The 18,916-nt window shown below is 45.1% G+C and overlaps 1 protein-coding gene across 4 annotated transcripts in view; it reads left to right on the top strand.

Annotated features, from left to right (window-relative positions):
• The window catches only part of VPS13B (vacuolar protein sorting 13 homolog B), a 3,181,000-nt gene that overhangs the window by 3,070,255 nt on the left and 91,829 nt on the right, over positions 1-18,916 (top strand). For all 4 annotated transcript variants that reach the window (XM_078686964.1, XM_078686965.1, XM_078686963.1 and 1 more), the window contains exons 55-57: positions 8,330-8,448; positions 13,524-14,353; positions 14,940-15,116. In XM_078686964.1, coding sequence (XP_078543090.1) covers positions 8,330-8,448; positions 13,524-14,353; positions 14,940-15,116 — 1,126 coding nt within the window. The remainder of the gene's footprint in view (positions 1-8,329; positions 8,449-13,523; positions 14,354-14,939; positions 15,117-18,916) is intronic.

Here is an 18,916-nt window from a genome sequence, read left to right as displayed (position 1 = left end):
TGGTAGGATTAGGTGCTAACCACTTATGTATCAGGAATAGGAAAGCTCATGAAAGTTGCAGCCTTAGGTACAAGTGACTCAGTGTCCTGCAGTTGTGCAGTGTTTTCACATAGCAAATTGTTGTTTAACATACCATATTTGAAAGGTCAGAAGGGAGTTCAGCTAATGTCCATTGAATTATTGGCCTCTCAGCTGTGACTGAACTAGTGTTAGTATTGTGTTTCACAATAGCTTCTCACACACAACACCATTTTCCCTCAGGGGTGCATTATATACCATCTATTATTCAACATCTACCTAACACCCTTATCATACCCGATTGCATTGTTCAATCTGACCTGTTACAACTAAGCAGGTGACACCCAAATGTCCTGGAAGACCTCTGCAATTTAAATCCTGATGACTGCCTGTGGGTCATAAACACATGGTTGAAGAAAAATCATCTAAAGCTGAATATCACAAAGACCGAGATTATGCCCTGCGGACAATGGTAATAATACCAGCCTACCACCTAATGGCCTAAGGAAATAAGGCCCCTCCAACAATCTTAGGAGGCATCAGAAACCATGGGGTAGCCATGCACAACTCATCCAAACTGCTGCTGCAAGACTTCACCCAAGAGAACACATGACTCCAGGTTTGCAATCAGTTCACCTGCTGCCTATAGCTAGAAGGGCAGTGTACAAGGCACTGTGCATAGTTCACAGAGCCTTTAAAGGAAAAGGACCAATATACCTACAAGTTTAATTCAAGCAATACAAACAAAGCAGGACACTGTGCTCTAGATGTGCTCCACTTATCATACCACCTTACCATAAGAAATCTGCAACAGGTGCTGCTTTTTCAGCACAAGCTGCTAAGTTCTGAATTCACTATCCGCCAGCATTCAAAGCATCCAGTAGCATATATACTTCAGATCACCATTAAAAACACATCTATTTCCATGACAACTACACCACCCCATATCCTGGCAACAGTACCTAGAAAGAGAGTCACACCCTCAAGCTCTATCTTCAGCTCACAATACTCCGATTGGAAACAACCCAAACAACAAACTACTTTCGTTAGGCAAGTAAGTTAAGAAGGGCGGACCTATGGGTCGCTGTGTTTTTATATAGTTACGTAATATCTTATATAAAATGTCTGGCCCATCCTAATGCCATAACACTGAGCAGTCGGCTGCCAACTGAACTTACACTTCTTACGTTCACAGAAGACATGTCTGCTACAATGGTTGTCCATCACCAGTATTGTGCAGCCATTAATGGGAAACGTCCTTTTTAACGAAGGCTTTTGAAGAAAAGCCTTTACAACAAAAGCGGCAGCACGACGGCGTCATTACCATGCCCGTCTTTATACCGAATCGTTTAGAGTATGCATGTCAGTACAGTGGCAGGGTAGAGGTTGCGCCCTATTGTCAGATTTAGGGTTCAGGCCTGGGGTGGTTTTAGGGCTAAGGGTGTGGAGGGGTTGGTGCTAGACACCAAAACCCCTCCTCCTCCCCCCGACCACTGTGAGGAGAACAGACGGGGAACAGGTGAACTGCACAAGCCCATATGGCCAGCTTTGCAGGGACACAAACATGTTATGAAGTCCGGAGCTGTCCTGGAAGCGGACTGCTAGTGTCTCTAGAAGTAAATCAAGCTGCTGCCCATGAACTTTGGGAAATTAACAAACAGAAAGGAAGGACTACATGTTGGTTAACTTACTGCAAACTCACGTTGGGCAGAAAACACTAATCAAAATATTACAACAAAGGTGCAAGTATATATTGGCCCATTTAACCACTTCCCCAAACTAAAAAAGTAAGTGGAAATGATTACTTGCATACAGATTCATTTTTAACAATTACTGCCATATAAAACAATTTGATGTTAATAAAGGTCATAGTTAAAAATTAACACTTTAGCATGGCGTTTGTAGTGCCAGTATTTGTATGGTACTGTACGTGACGGCATGTTTTTGGTCTTCGATGGAGAAGCGGGCATGAAAATGCCAGTTTTGCTGTAATGCCTATGTTTAAAAGGCGTCGCTAATCCGCCTTTTGTTGAAGCTTCATACATTCGTCACTAAATCAGTCAACGCCAAATGAACAGGCATGGAATAACTGAAGAGATCTGTCATACTGCTGTCAATCAGATGACTTGAATCTAGTCTATTTTGCAGATCCCAAGTATCTGCACCTCTTCACTTCTCACAGTAACACACCGATACCGGATGATATTAACAATGCCCATCCCAGCAGATGTCACCACTTCTCCCTTCCTGCATCCATGCCAGCTCAGACCCACAACTGTACAGAAACTATGACTGGACAACCCAGTCCAGTAACCAGCTTAACAGACTAAAATCATAAGCAATAAATAGCATCACACTTAGAAATTTCAAAATAAAATGTGCTTCATTTGTGCTTTCATAACTGATTTGTTTGGAAATAAATATGTGTACAGTTCATTTAATTTCAAGTTATTTACATGTTGTTGTGTAGTAGAAAACTGATGTCAAGTGCTCTAACCCTCTCCACCACTCAAGTGACATCTGCATAGTAATAAGAAGCTTTTCGCAGTTTTTACTTTGTTTGACAGCATTTTAGATGGAGCGAGTGAGGAGAAACATGTGCTTATCAGACCACACAGTGCGCATGGGTAGCCAATCGCTGCCTAAGAGCTTAAAAGGTGTTTTACATCCCGGTTCCTGCTGGACCAATCCCGGCGAATGACACCTGCGGGCAACTCTTTTCTCGAACGTTGTTGAGCACTGGTCACTTCACGGTAGGTCGTCGTGGACAGTAACAGAAGAGGAAACGACTTAAACTAAAAGAACCGAATTTGCAAACCTGTAGTTTCGTCGTTTGCTCTGTTTTAGACATCTGAAAGTGAAACATACTCCCACGGGAGAACGAAAACAATTACCTGGAGTCCCAGCGGCAATGCATTTACAGCAGAAGGAACGCGATTTGTAAATCGTGCGAGCGATGACAGGGAAGGATGGAGCAGCGCGAAGGCGGGGCGCGTGCGCCGTGAGCGGCTCCCAGGAGAGGCCTCGCGCCCAGGGCTGAGACGAGAAGCAGGCCTGCCATTTCTCACGCTTTTGATTGCTCTCGCCACAGCTGCAGTGTAAATGGATTCCGAGCTGCTGCAGCGATGGAAAACCCAGAAGTCATTTTTTCAAGAACACTAGGTACTGCGGTGTGAAGAAAAAACGATTACATACACAAGGTCAAAGGGCTCCGTGAAAGAAAACAGAGCACCAGCGCTGGGGAGCGCCAAGAGCAGGCCCCACTCACCAGTGACACCGGCTGTAGCACGGGCACGGGGGCGCCTCCGTGCACAGAGGTGCTGGGCTAATGCCAGCCCGGGCTCCACATCATAGCAGCGCGGCAGCATCTCTCCGAGCTTTCACTGCTGAACATTCAAGGTGATCAATAAAGAATGGCTTCTAGTGGCTCTTGATACAACATGTGCGATTTTGGGCATTAGACATCTCATCCCCAGAGTAAGAAACAAGGGAAATTTCACCTGGGTGAAAAAATACCGGTGGAAATCTAAAGACACCATTAGACATCAATAAGAGGTTCCAAAGTGCAACTTAAAGCCAATGGACTATACGTATTTTCTAAAAACAGATCTTAGTTTAAGATCCACAAATCACACTACTTAGTGCTCTTTGAAGTCTAATCCGTGTTACTTGATCCTCATTGCATTCATTCATTTGAAAAGCTTTATTTCGGTAGTAGACGGCAGCTCCTCAGCTGGATTATCTATATATATAAAAACGAATGTCTGTCTGTCTGTTTGTTTGTCCTTTATGCATTACTACACCATTCATCCAATCGCCATGAAACTTTGGGAAGTTGTTGAGTACACTCCCACGAAGGTTTCTGGCATAAAAACTTTTTAAATATCGGTCCCCCCAGTGCCCTCATAATCTTTCGAATACTGATAAACGTTTACAGTTTCCGGTGCGACTCGCTTTTGCAATGACCATCAACAAAGCACAAGGACAATCGCTGCAAGTGTGTGGACTAGATTTGGAGAATCCGTGCTTCTCACATGGACAACTGTATGTGGCCAGCTCACGCGTCGGAAAACCTTCTGATTTATTCGCGTACGCACCAGACGGAAAAACAAAAAATATTGTGTATCCACAAGCACTTGAATAAATAAATAGAATGAAAACGACACTTTGAAATGTTTTCCATATTAAAATGAATACGTTTCAATAAATATGACACAATGTAAATTGAATGTTATCATAACAAGTTTCCTTGAATTTCCTTTCTTCTGAGATCGCAGCAACGCGCGACGGGTAAGCTAGTACCAAATAACAGATACTCCCCTGCATACAATCTAAATGTGACTGAACATGTGCAGGAAAAAACAAAGAGGGTTTTCTGACCTAGAGAAAACCAAGTATATCTTTCCTTAGCTGGAGCCCTGAAGCTCATGAGCTTACCTACTCAGCACATGTAACTCCTTGGATTTGTTGAGGATGTGTTATTTCATAAACTAACAATAATGTCATTTTTATTGACAACTCAATTCAAACTCTTTGAGTCGGGTTGTCAGTAAAACTCCGCTGCCATCTTGCAGTATGGTGAACTACACGTTAGAAATCTTTCACCTTCTGGTGGATCAATCTCCTTTATTGTTTTGCGTGCTGGCTAAAAATCACTGAAATCGGTGAGAAGCGGAGCTGCTCCTCGCAGGCATTTGACTTTCAAAGCAGTTCCAATCGTTCATCAATAGTTTTTAGGATTTTGTTCCTTGTATCTCTGCAAAATGTTACACAGGTATATTCCTGCTTGCTAGCATTCATTTGCCTTACGATTTCTCTGGTGAGCTCTTTATTTTGTAATTCAACCAGAAGAGGAAGACTATTCTCATTATGAGAAGTTCAATTACAAAGATCCCTTTCCCAACTTTTAAAAAGTCATCCCTTTGTTGTTTATTTTGCAGTTTTTGTATTTATCTGAGAACAGCGTGGAAAAGCAGCAGAGGTCTGTACAAAGCACGGGGAAATTGCAGTAGTATTCATCAAGGAGGCAGCAAATAAAACACATGCTGTGAACATCTTAGGAAGGCCAGGATGATGGGGAAGAAGAAGGGGCTCATAGGGACACGAGGAAGGGGCCAGAAGAGAAGTGTTATAGGAGATTCTGAGGGATTTCGAAAGAGGTGTGGGTTAGGTATTCCACGTGCATTGTGAATATGGGTGGAGAGACAAACCGAAGGGGTGTAGTGAATAAGCTAATTTAAGGCAAGCTTTGTCTAAAACTGACATTGTTTACAGGCATATTGTAAGCAGGGGAAACCCAATCAACCCTTGTAGGCTTGGGCACTGTATAGTTCAGGTCAAGGTGTGCTACAAGGGACTTAATTCAAACAGTAATTGAACTTAGTTGTGAGTTGTACTAATGTAACACACTCAAAGGAATTCACAGGATATCAAGCTGAATATACATTTGAAATAAATCAGAGGAAGGGTAAGTATAGAACACACAGAGATGGAAGTTTAAAGAGATATATATTTACTCAAAAGGCATTAGGTCGGGAAGACAAATACATGAAATAAATCAAAGCAATAGTTATGAACAGAGGTAGACGATAGTTTCTCTACAATTCACAACTAAGAAACATCAACTCCTGGTGGATTAAACAGACAACCAAAACTAATTAATAAAGAGTGGTCGTATGTTGGTGCCAAAGCAACGTGACTGGAGATGATGGAAGAATTGTCGACGTTTCGGTCTAGAGGGCAATCGTCATGTAGACCATCATCAGGACAGAATATTTCATTGCAGAAAATACTCCCTGAAATTCATGAACATGTGCCTTAGTGAGATGGCTAAGGGCGATGGATTGACGTGAAGCACAGTATCAAATTGGAATCTTAGGAATGAAGAAGGTGTGACCACATTAATTGGATGACAGTTGGGCACGATATCGGAATGAAGTCTTAGGTTTAGAGAAAGCGGACCACATCAGTTGGCCAATTCTCGAGGAGCACTCAGTTAGAGCGGCATTATACACTCGTTTTCAAGACAGTCTCACGGGTAGCGTCCTGTATCAGCATGTAGATTCAGCATGTAGATTCAGCAATCTACATGCTGATACAGGACGCTACCCGTGAGACCGTCTTGAAAACGAGTGTATAACGCCGCTCTAACTGAGTGCTTTGCTGAGTCACGTTGCTTTGGCACCAACATACGACCACTCTTTATTAATTAATTTTGGTTGTCTGTTTAATCCACCAGGAGTTGATGTTTCTTAGTTGTGAATTGTAGAGAAACTATCGTCTACCTCTGTTCATAACTATTGCTTTGATTTATTTCATGTATTTGTCTTCCCGACCTAATGCCTTTTGAGTAAATATATATCTCTTTAAACTTCCATCTCTGTGTGTTCTATACTTACCCTTCCTCTGATTTATTTCAAATGTATATTCAGCTTGATATCCTGTGGATTCCTTTGAGTGTGTTACATTGTTTACAGGCAGACGCCCCAAGAATATAGATGCCTTTTTTTTTTTTAATTCCTAACAATGCCAGGACTAGTCGGCACTCGGCATTCCAACTCAGCTTTCCTGCAGCTCGTTGCTCTGAAGTCAAGTAAGAGTCTGTTCTAGAGGCACTGGAGTAGCCCACCGCTTGCAGAAATGTATCTGGCATCCAAAGTCCTCTGGTCCAGAGAGCCGCATCTGCTCTATCCTTACAAACAGTAATGGAGGAGAGCAGGGGAGCTCCATGCAGAAGTGGCCCTCCTCATCTTTAGGCATAAAAGACAGAGATAATAGCCAACGTGGCCACAGGCTCGAAGAGTTCTTCTGGGGGTCCGCTCCCGCTCAGGTCCGAGCTTTGGTGGCACGGAGCGCCCCTGGCATCCCACCTAGTATTTGGATGTGCCACATCCTCGGCAGCCAGATAGAGCCCATCACCTACCCCTACCTCTTACTCTGGTTTCCACTAGGACCGTGGCAGCGCCAACTCTCCGTTCAATGGAGCAGTGATACAGGTAACAGGAAGGCCTGAGCGCCCAGGCAGGAGGAAAATGCAGGATTATCCGACTCCAGGTTGAGGAGGGAGGAAGAAACAGATATGCATCTGGCTGGCTTTGTGGGTGGTGTAGACGAGAACATGCTCACATTGTTTGGGTGGTTTCAGGGCACTATAGTATGGAGCAGTGGTTCTGTTCGGATGCTGGCAGGAGAGATGGAAGTGGAGAAGCACACTTAAGGCTCCACCTTGGGGCAAATGTATAGGGTTTGGCGTTATTGTGAGCGTCCTCTAATATGGCCTTGCTTAAAGATAATTTTACTTGTAAGCATATTAAGTGAATTTATTTATTTTGTTCTATTTTTTAACATGATGTCTTCACAATGTCAGGTTTTAATGGAAATATATTTTTCTGAAACTAACAGATATTCTGTTTGCGTAGCATCGGAAGCATGGAGGTAGAACAGGTGCTCTCTACTAACAAAGCCCAGGAGCTACATTTTGGCTGTAACCCCGCTCTCTGCATGTCAGGGCTGAAATGGAGGCGATCATTCTTCAAAGTTTGGACAGATCCTGCGATTAAGCTGCGTCTAGTGGCTCACTGGACTAATGCATGCACTTCAGAAGCCTTTGTTTGACCTCATGGTCACAGGTTCAAAGCCCAGTGGGTCCACTCAGCCTTTCACCCTTCCGTGGTGATAACATGTATATCATTGATTTGGGTAACAATAAACACCAAAATGCCCATAGGGACAAACACGCTCTACAAATACACGTTAAAAGGCTTTGGTCAAAATTCAGTGTTTAGAGGACAGCAGGGAAACGTTCATGATATGCCCTTAAATGAAAGAGCAGCGTTTGACATTTGTCTGTCTGTTAATGCTCATTTTAACCTAGGAGAGTTTACCGGCCTCCAATGTCTCTTTCACTGTTTTCTGGGGACCACCCCTGCCCCTTCATCCCCTCCAAATGTTTACTAATGGTTTTCTCTCAGGGGTTCCCTCAAACCGCTGCCCTATCACTGTGTCCTGTGAGGATTTACCAGGGTCTGTCTCTATCGGTCCCATCGTCCCACTGTCCTCTGTCATGTCATGTCACCGTGTCTGCATCTCAGCCCTTCCCCTGCATCTTACCTCGGCTCCTGTTACACTCGTCCCCCACACCCTCGACCTGTTTCCCAAACTCTCTGTATTCCTGCTTCCCAGAGTTTTTGTACCCATATCCCACGCATGGAAGAATTTGCTGCCGTTTTTACTAGTTACATAACGGATCTAAGCCCAACGCTTTTTTTCTGTTTTGTGCGGTTTACAAGGTCTCCTTGGTTTATTTTTGCAGGTCGTGTTCCTGATTGGCTACGGCTACGTGTACGTGAACGTTGATCATCACTGCGGGACCTTGGTCATAACCCTGGCGCCTGAAGGAAGAGCGGGACCTGTTCTCACTGGGTTAAACCGGTACGTGCCCCGCATAGGTGATGAGACCACTGTGGAGAGGCAGGGCCCTGAGGTGCACCGTGACCCAAGAGATCAGCTATAATGGTTTGCTGATCCTGCATCACACTCTGTGTCAAGTGTTTATCCCACATACTCACATTTGTAAATCCACTAGGACATGACTGTCCCACTCTAAGGTCATGTCGAACTCTAGTAAACACAGAAAACCTCCTACATTAAACAGAACGTAAAAAAGAACGTCTCAGAGCATCAGTTTGGGCTGTATCAAAAGTCTAATAAAATGGGGAGTTTTTTTTGTCTGTTCTTGCTGCCTCTGCTGTGGGATTTCTACAATACACACTTTTGAGATAGGACCAGGTTCGCCAGTAAAGATCCTTTGTTGAATGCAGAACCAAGCACTCTCAATTGAATATTCATCACAAAGGATAATCGCTCAACGCCAGTACTTAGGAGCTAATTTTTAGGTCGCAGCCTACTAGACAGCACATTTGTCTGGTTAGCTAAAGACATCTTGATGACATTCAGAAAGTTGACCTACGAATGCATTCCTGCCCGTTGCTTGCCATTGTGATTTGTAACTCACATTTTCTGGCTTTCTATTTGCTGGCTTTGTTTGCTTTAGACAGTCCAGCTTGAATTCGTCCCTCCCATTGTCCAAACCGTGGTTTCTGTATTCTTCCTCAAACTGTGTTCTGTAAACACAGGCCTTTAAATCTTGTTCTTATTCTATCACATTTGCTGTGCCTTCAAATACAGGTCGGAGAGAGATTGATATTTACTTTTCTTTCTCGGACTTTAGAGTGTGAGAATTTATGTGAGAATCCAGTTGAGTATCCATGTAAGAGGAGAGGGTGTAGGATGTTTTTTTAAATTCCTGGCACGCAAATAGGGACTGCGCTGATGTTTCAGAATTAGTACAGTAAATTCTGAAATGGGGTGGAAACAAATATTTGAATATGATAAAAATACTTCTTCAATCAAAGGAGAGGGAGGTAGAAGTATTGATCCATTCAACTTCCACTATATATATCACAAAATCAATTGGAGAATGGATCACTTGTAGACTACAGCACCAGGGTTTTTATTCGAGACGCCCTTCTTAAGAAACCCTCATAAACGCACGTTATCGATGAGGTGGTATATCTTGATTCTCCACCAATTAACGTGACGTGGGTGCCAGGCCGTTGCGGGCACCGGGCAATCCCCCGGTGTGCCGCAAGGGTGGGGGCCGGTTTTGGGCCCCTGAGGGCCGTTTTTGTTACAGGGCCGTTTTTGCAGCATTGCTGCAAAATCGGCCCTGTAACAAAATCGGGCGAAAACCGTCCCCGGCAAAGAGCTCGGTCGCACCCCCAACGCCCCCCCCAGGGGGAGGGGGGCGGGCCGAGCACTTTGCCAGGGCCGGTTTACGTTCCCAGTCCGGCCCTGGTGGGTGCATCATCATAGGGTTCTTTTTTTAGTGTATATGCAACCTCCACCTGGAAGTACCCACTGGATTTGTAGCAGTGCTCCAGAAATAGGGCTCCCAAAAGTGATAGAGCATTAAAAAATCCTTGGATCTTCAAAAGAAACAATTTTATTAAAAGTATAGATCAAGGATAATTAAAAATATATGGTGTAGTAAAGGGTCGCGTTACTAGACCCCCTATACATAAGAGGTGGTCAACATGTTTCAGCCCCACTATGCCCAGCCGGGTCTATGGGGCTTTCATCAGGACCGAGATGGAATGTTTAAAAGAAGGAGGATAATAATACTTGCACAACTTGTGTAGTATCTCAGTGGAAGAGTTCCCCACATGCTTGCTTTACAAGGTCAGTAGTACCTTGATAGTCTCGAAGTGCGCTCTCATCAGGGGTTAAGAGAAGATTATCTCCATTGCCGGCTCTGCGGGATTTTCCTGCTAGTGCTGCCTCTGCCCCCGGAATCTACTCCACTTCAATCTACACCACTCAGTCTAGCCCACTCCACTTTACCCCACTCCAATCTACCTCACCCAACTCCAATCTGCCCTACTTCAATCTACTCCACTTCAACCTACCCCACTCTAACCCAGTCTACTCCACTCTACTCTACCCCAATCCAGTCGACTACGATCCAGTCTAACCTAATCAACCCTACCCCACTCCAATATACTGTACTTCACTCAAATCTACTTCACTCAGCTCCAATCTAACCCACTCTACCCCAATCCACCCCACTCCAATGTTCACTAATCCAATCCACTCCAATCAACCTGACTCCTCTCCAATCTACTCCACTTGACTCCACTCCAATGTACCCCAGTTCAATTTACTTGACTCCATTCTATTTGACCCCACTCCAGTTTAAACCACTCTACAAAAATCTACCCCACTACAATCTATCACAATCTACCTCACTCCAGTATTCCACAATCTACCCCACTCCACTCTAGTTTACCACACTCCAATCTACCCCATTCCACTCTAATCTACTCCACTCCAACCCACTGACCCAAACATACCCCACTCCAATCAAATCTACCCACTCCGTTCCAATCTAACCCTCTCCTCACCAGTCCACTCCACACCAGTCTACACAGCCCCACTCCACCCCAATCTGCCCTACTTCAATTTACCCCTCCCCAATCTACCCCACCCTAATCTACCACATCTACTCCACTTCACTCTACCACACTCCACCCCTATCTGCCACACCCCACTCCAATCTACCCCACTCATCCCTCTTCAGTCTACCCCACTCCAACCTCCTCCACTTCATTCTAATCTACCCTACACTAATTCACCCAATCTACTCCACTCCACACTAATCTACATACTACACCCTCCCCAATCTATCTCACTCTACCCTACTCCAATCTACCCCACTCAAATCTACCCTAATGTACTCCATTCCAATCTACTACAATACAGTCTACCCCACCCTAACCCAATCTACCCCACTCCACCTACTCCACCCCATTCCAATCTACCCCACATCACTCCATCCACCTCCATTTCAATCTACTCTACTTTCATCTTCTACCCTCCACTCCAGCCTGCCTCAGTCTACCCCACACCTATCTATATCACTCCAAAATACCCCACTCTACTCCATTCTACCCTACTTCACTCCAATTTACCCTACTAAAATCCCTTCAATCTATCCCTCTTCACTCTACCTCACTCCACTCTACCCCACTCCACCCTAATCTTCCACACTTCACTCCAATCTTCCCCACTCCAGTCTACTCCTTTCCTTTCCTATCTACTCCACTCCAATCTACCTTCACCGCACTGAACTCCACTGTCTCCCAATCTTCCCCGCTATATCCCACACCATTCTAACCCATTCCAATCTACCCCACCCCAATCCAGTCTACCCTACTACACCCCCTACCTACTCCACTTCACCCCATTCTCCCCCAAATCAATCTACCCCATTGCAATCTACTCCACTCCAATCTACTCCACTGTACCCCACCCCATCCAAATCTCCCCCACACCAATCCAATCTACCCCATTCGGATGTCGTAGTCTACTCCACCCCACTCCAAACTACCCCAATCTACCTCACCAAATCCATTCTACCCTACTATAACCCACCCAATCTTCCCCACTCCAATCTTCCAGACACCACTCCATTTCACTTTACCCCAATCCGCTCCAATCTGCATCAATCCACCTGACTCTTCCTCAATCTACCCACTCCACTCCAATCTACCTCAATATATCCCACTCCACCCCAATCTACCCCACTCCTACCTACCCCAATTCAATCTACCTCACTCCAATCTATCACGTTAATCTACCCAACATCCCCACTTTAATGTACCCCACTCCACCTCACTCCAATCCACCCACTCCAGTCTACCCCACTCCACCCCATTCTACCCCACTCTACTGTACCCCATCTACCCCATTCCACTCTTCCCCAGCCTACCTTACTCCAATCTTCCCCACGGCACTAACCTTTAGCCATGCTGAGCAGCAGCCACACTGGTGTACATAACGGCTAAAACACATTGCCAAAGCCAATTGCTCTCACGTAGGTGAGACCTGTTTGCTTTGCCACTGCTTGTTTGTTAGGTATTTGTGGCCTATGACGCCCAGGCGTGCAAACACTGTTATCATTTTTGTGATGAGAACTGTTGGTTTCCAGAGCTTGAGGTGTTTGTTTCAGTTTCTAAAATTAGTAACTAAAGATCTATAAAAGCAAAGCTTTCATTTTGTTCATAATTATGTGGAAATGTGGTACAGCTGAGGCAGAGTAAGACACTTAGAGGCACATTTATGAAGTGTTCAAGCTGTGCTGCAAGCCACCTTGCTGCGCACCGTGAAAGGGCAGGAATGCGCCGTATTTAACATTATATGCCACATTCCTGTCCATTCCTTGCAGTGACTTCCTTCTGGCTGCCCCGCACCAGCAGGCACCCTTACGCAATAGTGCAAGGGTGCCTGTGTTGTAGTTAGTATTGTTTTAGTGCAGGAAGAGGCACCTTCCTGCACATACACAATCCTCTGAGACATTTTCCTGTTTCTAAATACAAGCATAATGCAGCACACTTAGAAAGAGGAAACAACAAGGAGAAATAAGGATATTTCTTCTTCTTGTGCATCCCCTGGGGAAGCGTAGCATTTTGATACATTCCCACGTTTACCTCTGATGGTAAATCTAAGAATGCGCCAAAATCCATGGGTGGATGCCTCGGAAGACCAACGCTCCACCCATGGAACGCTTCCCTGGTGCAGAGTAACACAGCGCAACGATTTGCGCTGCGTTACTCCAGATTTATCAAGCCATGCAAGGGGCCTTGCGTGGCTTGAAAAGTATTACTTTAGTGTTGTGTCGCCTTTGTGCCGCCCCTTGCATGGCGCAAGGGCGACGCAACATAACGATAAATATGCCCCTTAGTGCATCTTTTTTCGCAATCACTGATCGCCCAGACTGCATATGCAGTGAGGACTAGTTAACCGAAAGAAAGGGTACATTTCCATCTGTATTTGTCATGACCATGTTGTGCACTCTTTGCCACCTTACGTGTTGGGGAAAGGGCTTACTGTTTCAAACTAGTTCAACACGTTTTAGGTGTATGTGTTTGTTTCTTCCTTTCCCACAGGTCAGAGGAGCAGAGCGTTGTGTTCAAAGTATTCGTCACACAGCTAAGCCTGGCAATATATGACGATGTCACAAACTACAAAATGGCCTCTGAACTTTTGCGGCTGACGTTGGACAATGTCTTCCTCCACTTGGCGCCGGTGACCAGTTACCTAAAGCACCCATCGAGGGAGTTCCAGACAGAGAACGCTGATGGTCTTCCACACTTCTATGGCCTGGAGGTGTACTGTGGGGACTTGCAGCTGGACAATCAACTCTACTACAAATCCAACTTTCACTTTGCCGTCCTGGTGTGCCAGGAGGAAAAAAACGAGAACGCAATGTGGTTGAAAGTGAGCCACTTTGTAATATCCATGAAGGAACTGCAGGAGTACAAGGAAAACTGTTTTTTGAAGCTGTGCATTACCCTCTCAAAAGACCAGAACTCAATATTTGATGTTAATGAACTCACATTTGAACTGAAACCAGCTAGATTGTACGTGGAGGACACATTTGTTTACTACATTAAAACTTTGTTTGACACCTACCTCCCAGACAACAAAGGAAGCAACCCCTCTGTGCGTGCTTCGGTTCTCGCTGCCACTAATATCCTTCCAGAGCAGGTAAAGCAGCATGCACTAGCCTTGGTCAGCCCGGTGAAGCTGAGAAAGTTGACTGTGCACCCTGTGAACCTGCTGGTCAGCATCCACGCCTCTCTCAAGCTGTATATTGCCTCTGACCACACCCCACTGTCCTTCTCTGTGTTTGAACGAGGGCCCGTCTTCACCACCGCCAGGCAGCTCATCCATGTCCTTGCCATGCATTATGCAGCTGGAGCCCTTTTCAGAGCAGGTGGGTGTGAAACGCTTATATTTTTAAACACACACTTCTCTAGTTGTAGAGGCATTTAACAACACCATGTGAAACTGCAGCTCCTCTGCACTAAACGCAAGGGCCTGGCCTCAAGTAAAGCTTTTCACTGGAAATGCAAAAAAGAAAAACATTTCTTCACCTTTTCGTTGTCTTATTCATAAGTATTGCAACAAGCAGACCCTTTGGGTAATATGCCAACCTCTCAGGTGTTAATATTGAAATGTCTGGTTAGTACAGGTTATATATTTCGCTTGTACGAAAAAGTTGAAATATACATTTGCTTGCCTTTTAGCTAGTGGGAAATGCTTTCCCAAGATGTACTTGAAGTTATTTGTGGATTTTCTAAGGAGATTACTTTGACTTGCTCAGTACGGAAGGATGCCATTTGTAAATTCTCTCAGAATTAGTTATTTCCCATATTCTCTTCCAGAGAAGTTCATGATCGCTCAGTTTTCATTTTGAGAAATCCATTGAAGAAGAGTGTATCACTTTCTTTAACAAGTGCTAGGTTTGCTCCAGAGTTTGTCCAAAATATAAACCATCACACTCCTTTGTCCCTCTTTAGGCTGGGTCGTCGGATCATTGGACATTTTGGGAAGTCCAGCTAGTCTGGTCAGAAGCATTGGAAATGGGATTGCAGACTTCTTCCGGCTTCCGTATGAAGGGCTTACTCGAGGACCTGGGGCCTTCGTGAGTGGTGTCTCTCGAGGAACTACATCGTTTGTCAAGCACATCTCCAAAGGTTGGTATTTCCCCGTAAATGGTTTTGCTTTAAACTTTTTACTACACTTTGTTTACGATGAAACCTTGAGGTGGCTGTTTGGACCAGAAATTGATTTGGAAGATGGGATTTGGCTCTGGGCCTGCTTTTGGCTTCCCAGGTTGCAGAGCAATGGTGTCTGGCTGCTTGCTCCGTGTATTGAGCAGAGCACTTCTTACCTCTGGTGTGTGGGAACACTTCAAGAAGTGCTGGATGTAAAATCCCCCTCTAGAGAAACAAAAGGTTGGCTCGCAAGTCAAGCTCGCGTAATAAATGCAGAAATATTAAAGATGTTCAGTGCTTCTGCTAACCATCAGAAACTCTACACCACATTGCCTCATCATATTTATTATTAAAAAATGTCGTTGCAGTTGTCATAACTTTTCCAAGCATGTGGATACAGTTACATAAAAGTGGGGGGTGTGTGGCAGATCAACGTTTACAGTGCATAGACGCAGCGACATCTAGTGCTGTGCAACTGCTGGACAAAAACACAGACAGGCTTTTTTCACAGTGCGACTAATATATCTGAACTTTGGTGTTTAGAATGCACCTTGTGTTGTGAGTACAAGTCGTCAGATGCTTTGTCTAGCTTAATATGTCTTCGGATAGGAAAAACTACTTTGCACTTTGAGACGAGGTGTCAGTTACAAAATATCTTTGCCCCAGAGACTACTTGTCATTCCCAATATATTTGTCGACCTTCAGTTCACCTTGGTTCATTGTAATCTTGCTACTGGCAGCTTGTAATACTTATATCCATTTCAGGGAGATGTGAAGCAGACTCTGATTTAGAGAGATTGCTAATAAGTCAAAGAAATATGGATACTCTGGAAATCGAGGGCTTTGAGGGCTTCTTAAAAGTTCCAACCCAACGTTTTTTCCTGTTTTTATGCTATTCTCTTTACCCATTGGGTTTATGTGCCTGGGCGTAATGAAATTTTGCATGGAATTCAGTTGGACATTATTTTCAGAAGTTTGGAGAGAAAGGGTCTTATGTTTGAAGCCATCTCTTTTCTGAGGCATCAGTCTTTTTTTGAACCACCTCCTCCCATCTTCCAGCCAAGCCAAGAAAACAAGGTGGAAGCACAGTTCGGCTATTTTTGTCCCATTACTCTGTATTCTTTGATTTCTCATATTATGTGTCTGTCCTGCCTACTTCCTCATCTGTCTCTTTCGTTCTCTCGTGTGCATATCCTTTGGACTTCCCCTTCGTTCCTGTCTGTGCTGTTACCCAGTGGTGGCTCCTCCGCTTTTCAGCTGTGCAAAAAAAGGAAAAATAAAATGTTAATACTACGATATTGTTATCATTTCATTTTTCCCTGCTGAAGCAGTTTTGCAGGGGCTGGGCTGCTCTGCTCACAAAGCAGCGGCAGGAGTGGTGAGTGCACTCTGTCAGTGCGCATTACGATTTGGCTGGTCGTCTTGAGCCGGCCAAACAGTCCTGCGCACTTTGTATGTTATCCAGTATTAGGGGTGTCTTTCATAGATTCACATGCCTGAATCATTCCCCGTCGTAGGGATGGGAGTCCCCGGTACATAAATAAAGTAATGTCCTATTAGACATATAGAGAAATAGGCCTAATGGCCTCACATTAGTAACATAGCCATGTGCTTTTGTAGAAAGGACCAAACTCTAAAGAAGAGCCAATCAGCTACCACCTCCCTCTAGAACCCTCCTGGAAGGAGCTCCTGTCCCTCAGATTTTCTACCGCACGTTGTGCTAAGGGATTCTCCTCTGAGCTCTGCTCAGATTTCTTCTCAACTGGGTTTCCAGTGTTCTCTAGTGATATTAATTAATTCTAGACTGTAGTTCCTGATATCTTCATGGCTGAGACACCAAAAAAGGGTCTTTTTAGGCCGTGTGGTTCCTGTGGGAAGAAAAGGCTACATATAGATGACCAACATCAAAACTGTCTATATTGCCTGTATCCAGATCATTCTTCCAAGGATTGTAGGGTATGTCGTACCTTCTCCGCTAAAACCCTAAAGGATCGTTAGGCACGCCTCTTAATTTGGCTTCAGAGGCTGAAAGACAGGGACCAGCTGGAATCTTCTGAGGAAAGTGAAGGCTCTTCAGTCTCTTCCAAGTCTTCACAGAAAAGACCAAGGGTGGCGTCTCCTGGCCCTTCGGTGCAGCCTCCTCAAAAGAAGACACTAAAAAAGTCTTCAGAGGTCCAGTCCAAGGCTCTTTCATCGAAGGTGTCCTCTCAGGAAGTTCCCACCTCCAAAAAACCTACTTCGACTCCGTCGACGACGACATCGTCGACAACGACTTCATCGTCGAGGAGAGCTGTGTCTACAGCTTTGCATATAACTACATCAACGACTACTGTTTCCACGTCGATGGCAGTGTCGTCATTGACCTCGTAGACGACTACGACACCATCGTCGTCGGCAGGTAAGACTGTGTCGTCGACGATAAGCATCAAGAAGACACCGTCGACGTCAAAGCCATCGTCGACGCTGCGCTCTCCGACGACTGAGTCGTCGACGACGAAGACATCATCGACGAAGGCGCCATTGACGAGATCTCCAGCGATGACATCACTATCGACGACAGCCCAGTCGACGATGACCCCACCGGCTACGACACCCGTCGACGTTCTACCGTCGACGACCATTCCTTCGTCAAGCTCGTCGTCGACGATAGATTCAGGTCTAAAAAGCACATATGTGCATCTGAAAATTACAAAAAAGACACTGACGCCGGCTTTAACATCCCCAAGCAAAGTCCAACCACTGTCCCAAACATGTCTTTTTGACGAGGAGGACTCATATGAAGGGGAAATGTTCCGAACTGCCACAAGCCCCTCTGAGCTCAATGTAAAATATCAGGGGAGTTCGGATGAAGAGGAAGAACAGGAGGAATTTCATCCACCTCCTCCTCCTATGGTTTGCCTTCCAGCCTCTTTAGCCTCGCACTTGTAGTACCTCATGACCGATTACAAGCAGAGGTTTCCAAAGTCACCTACACCGCAGCCCTCGGCAGTATCTCTCTCGCCAAGACCACGGCCTCCACCTTTGAATGTGCAGCCGGATCCGGTCCACCATCCGTCTACTGATGAGGACGAGGAAGAAGACCAACATGAAGAGGGAGAGCTTCAGGACACTCAATCTAACCACAATGAATGGGATGACTATGTCATTCCCTGCCCTGCTTCTCCAGTACCTGCTCAAGCAGATTCGCCACCCGGAGACATCAGAGGGTTTCATTATGTCATTGAGAGGGCAGCTCAACATTTTCAAATTCCCACGGTCTCTCTCCAGCAGGACTGCTTCTTATATGATTTTAAAGAACCGTTTAAAAAATCAGTGAAATCGATACCCATAATAGAATACCTATGGGGACAAGGAGTTAAAATTATGCAAAACCCCTCCTCAGTACCTAAGGTGTTACCTCGCTTGGACAAGAGGTATAGAGCACCTGATTCTGCGCCGGCTTGTTTGATTGGACATCCCAAGCCGGACTCGATAATTACACAGGCGGCTCAGAAAAAGTCCAAAAATCCTTCTGCTCCGTTGTCACCTCCGCTGGATAAAGAAGGCCGAAGATTAGACAACATTGGAAAGCGTTTTTCATCGATGTCTGCATTGAAAGTAAAAGCGGCCAATGCCTTAGCGCTTTTGGGCGGACATAGCCCCATATCTAGCGGCCTTACCTGAAGAATCTAAGGAAGAGGCAAAGAAAATATTACTAGATGGTGAACGCTTTGCGTCAGAGATTATAGACTGTGCAATGGATATCGCAACAACAGGTTTTCGACAGCTTGCCGGAGCAG

This window comes from Lissotriton helveticus, chromosome 4_1 (assembly GCF_964261635.1).
Source record: "Lissotriton helveticus chromosome 4_1, aLisHel1.1, whole genome shotgun sequence".
In the NCBI taxonomy this organism is placed as follows: domain Eukaryota; kingdom Metazoa; phylum Chordata; class Amphibia; order Caudata; family Salamandridae; genus Lissotriton; species Lissotriton helveticus.
The sequence above is the reverse complement of the archived record's forward strand: the minus strand, read 5'-3'. Positions and strand labels throughout refer to the sequence as shown.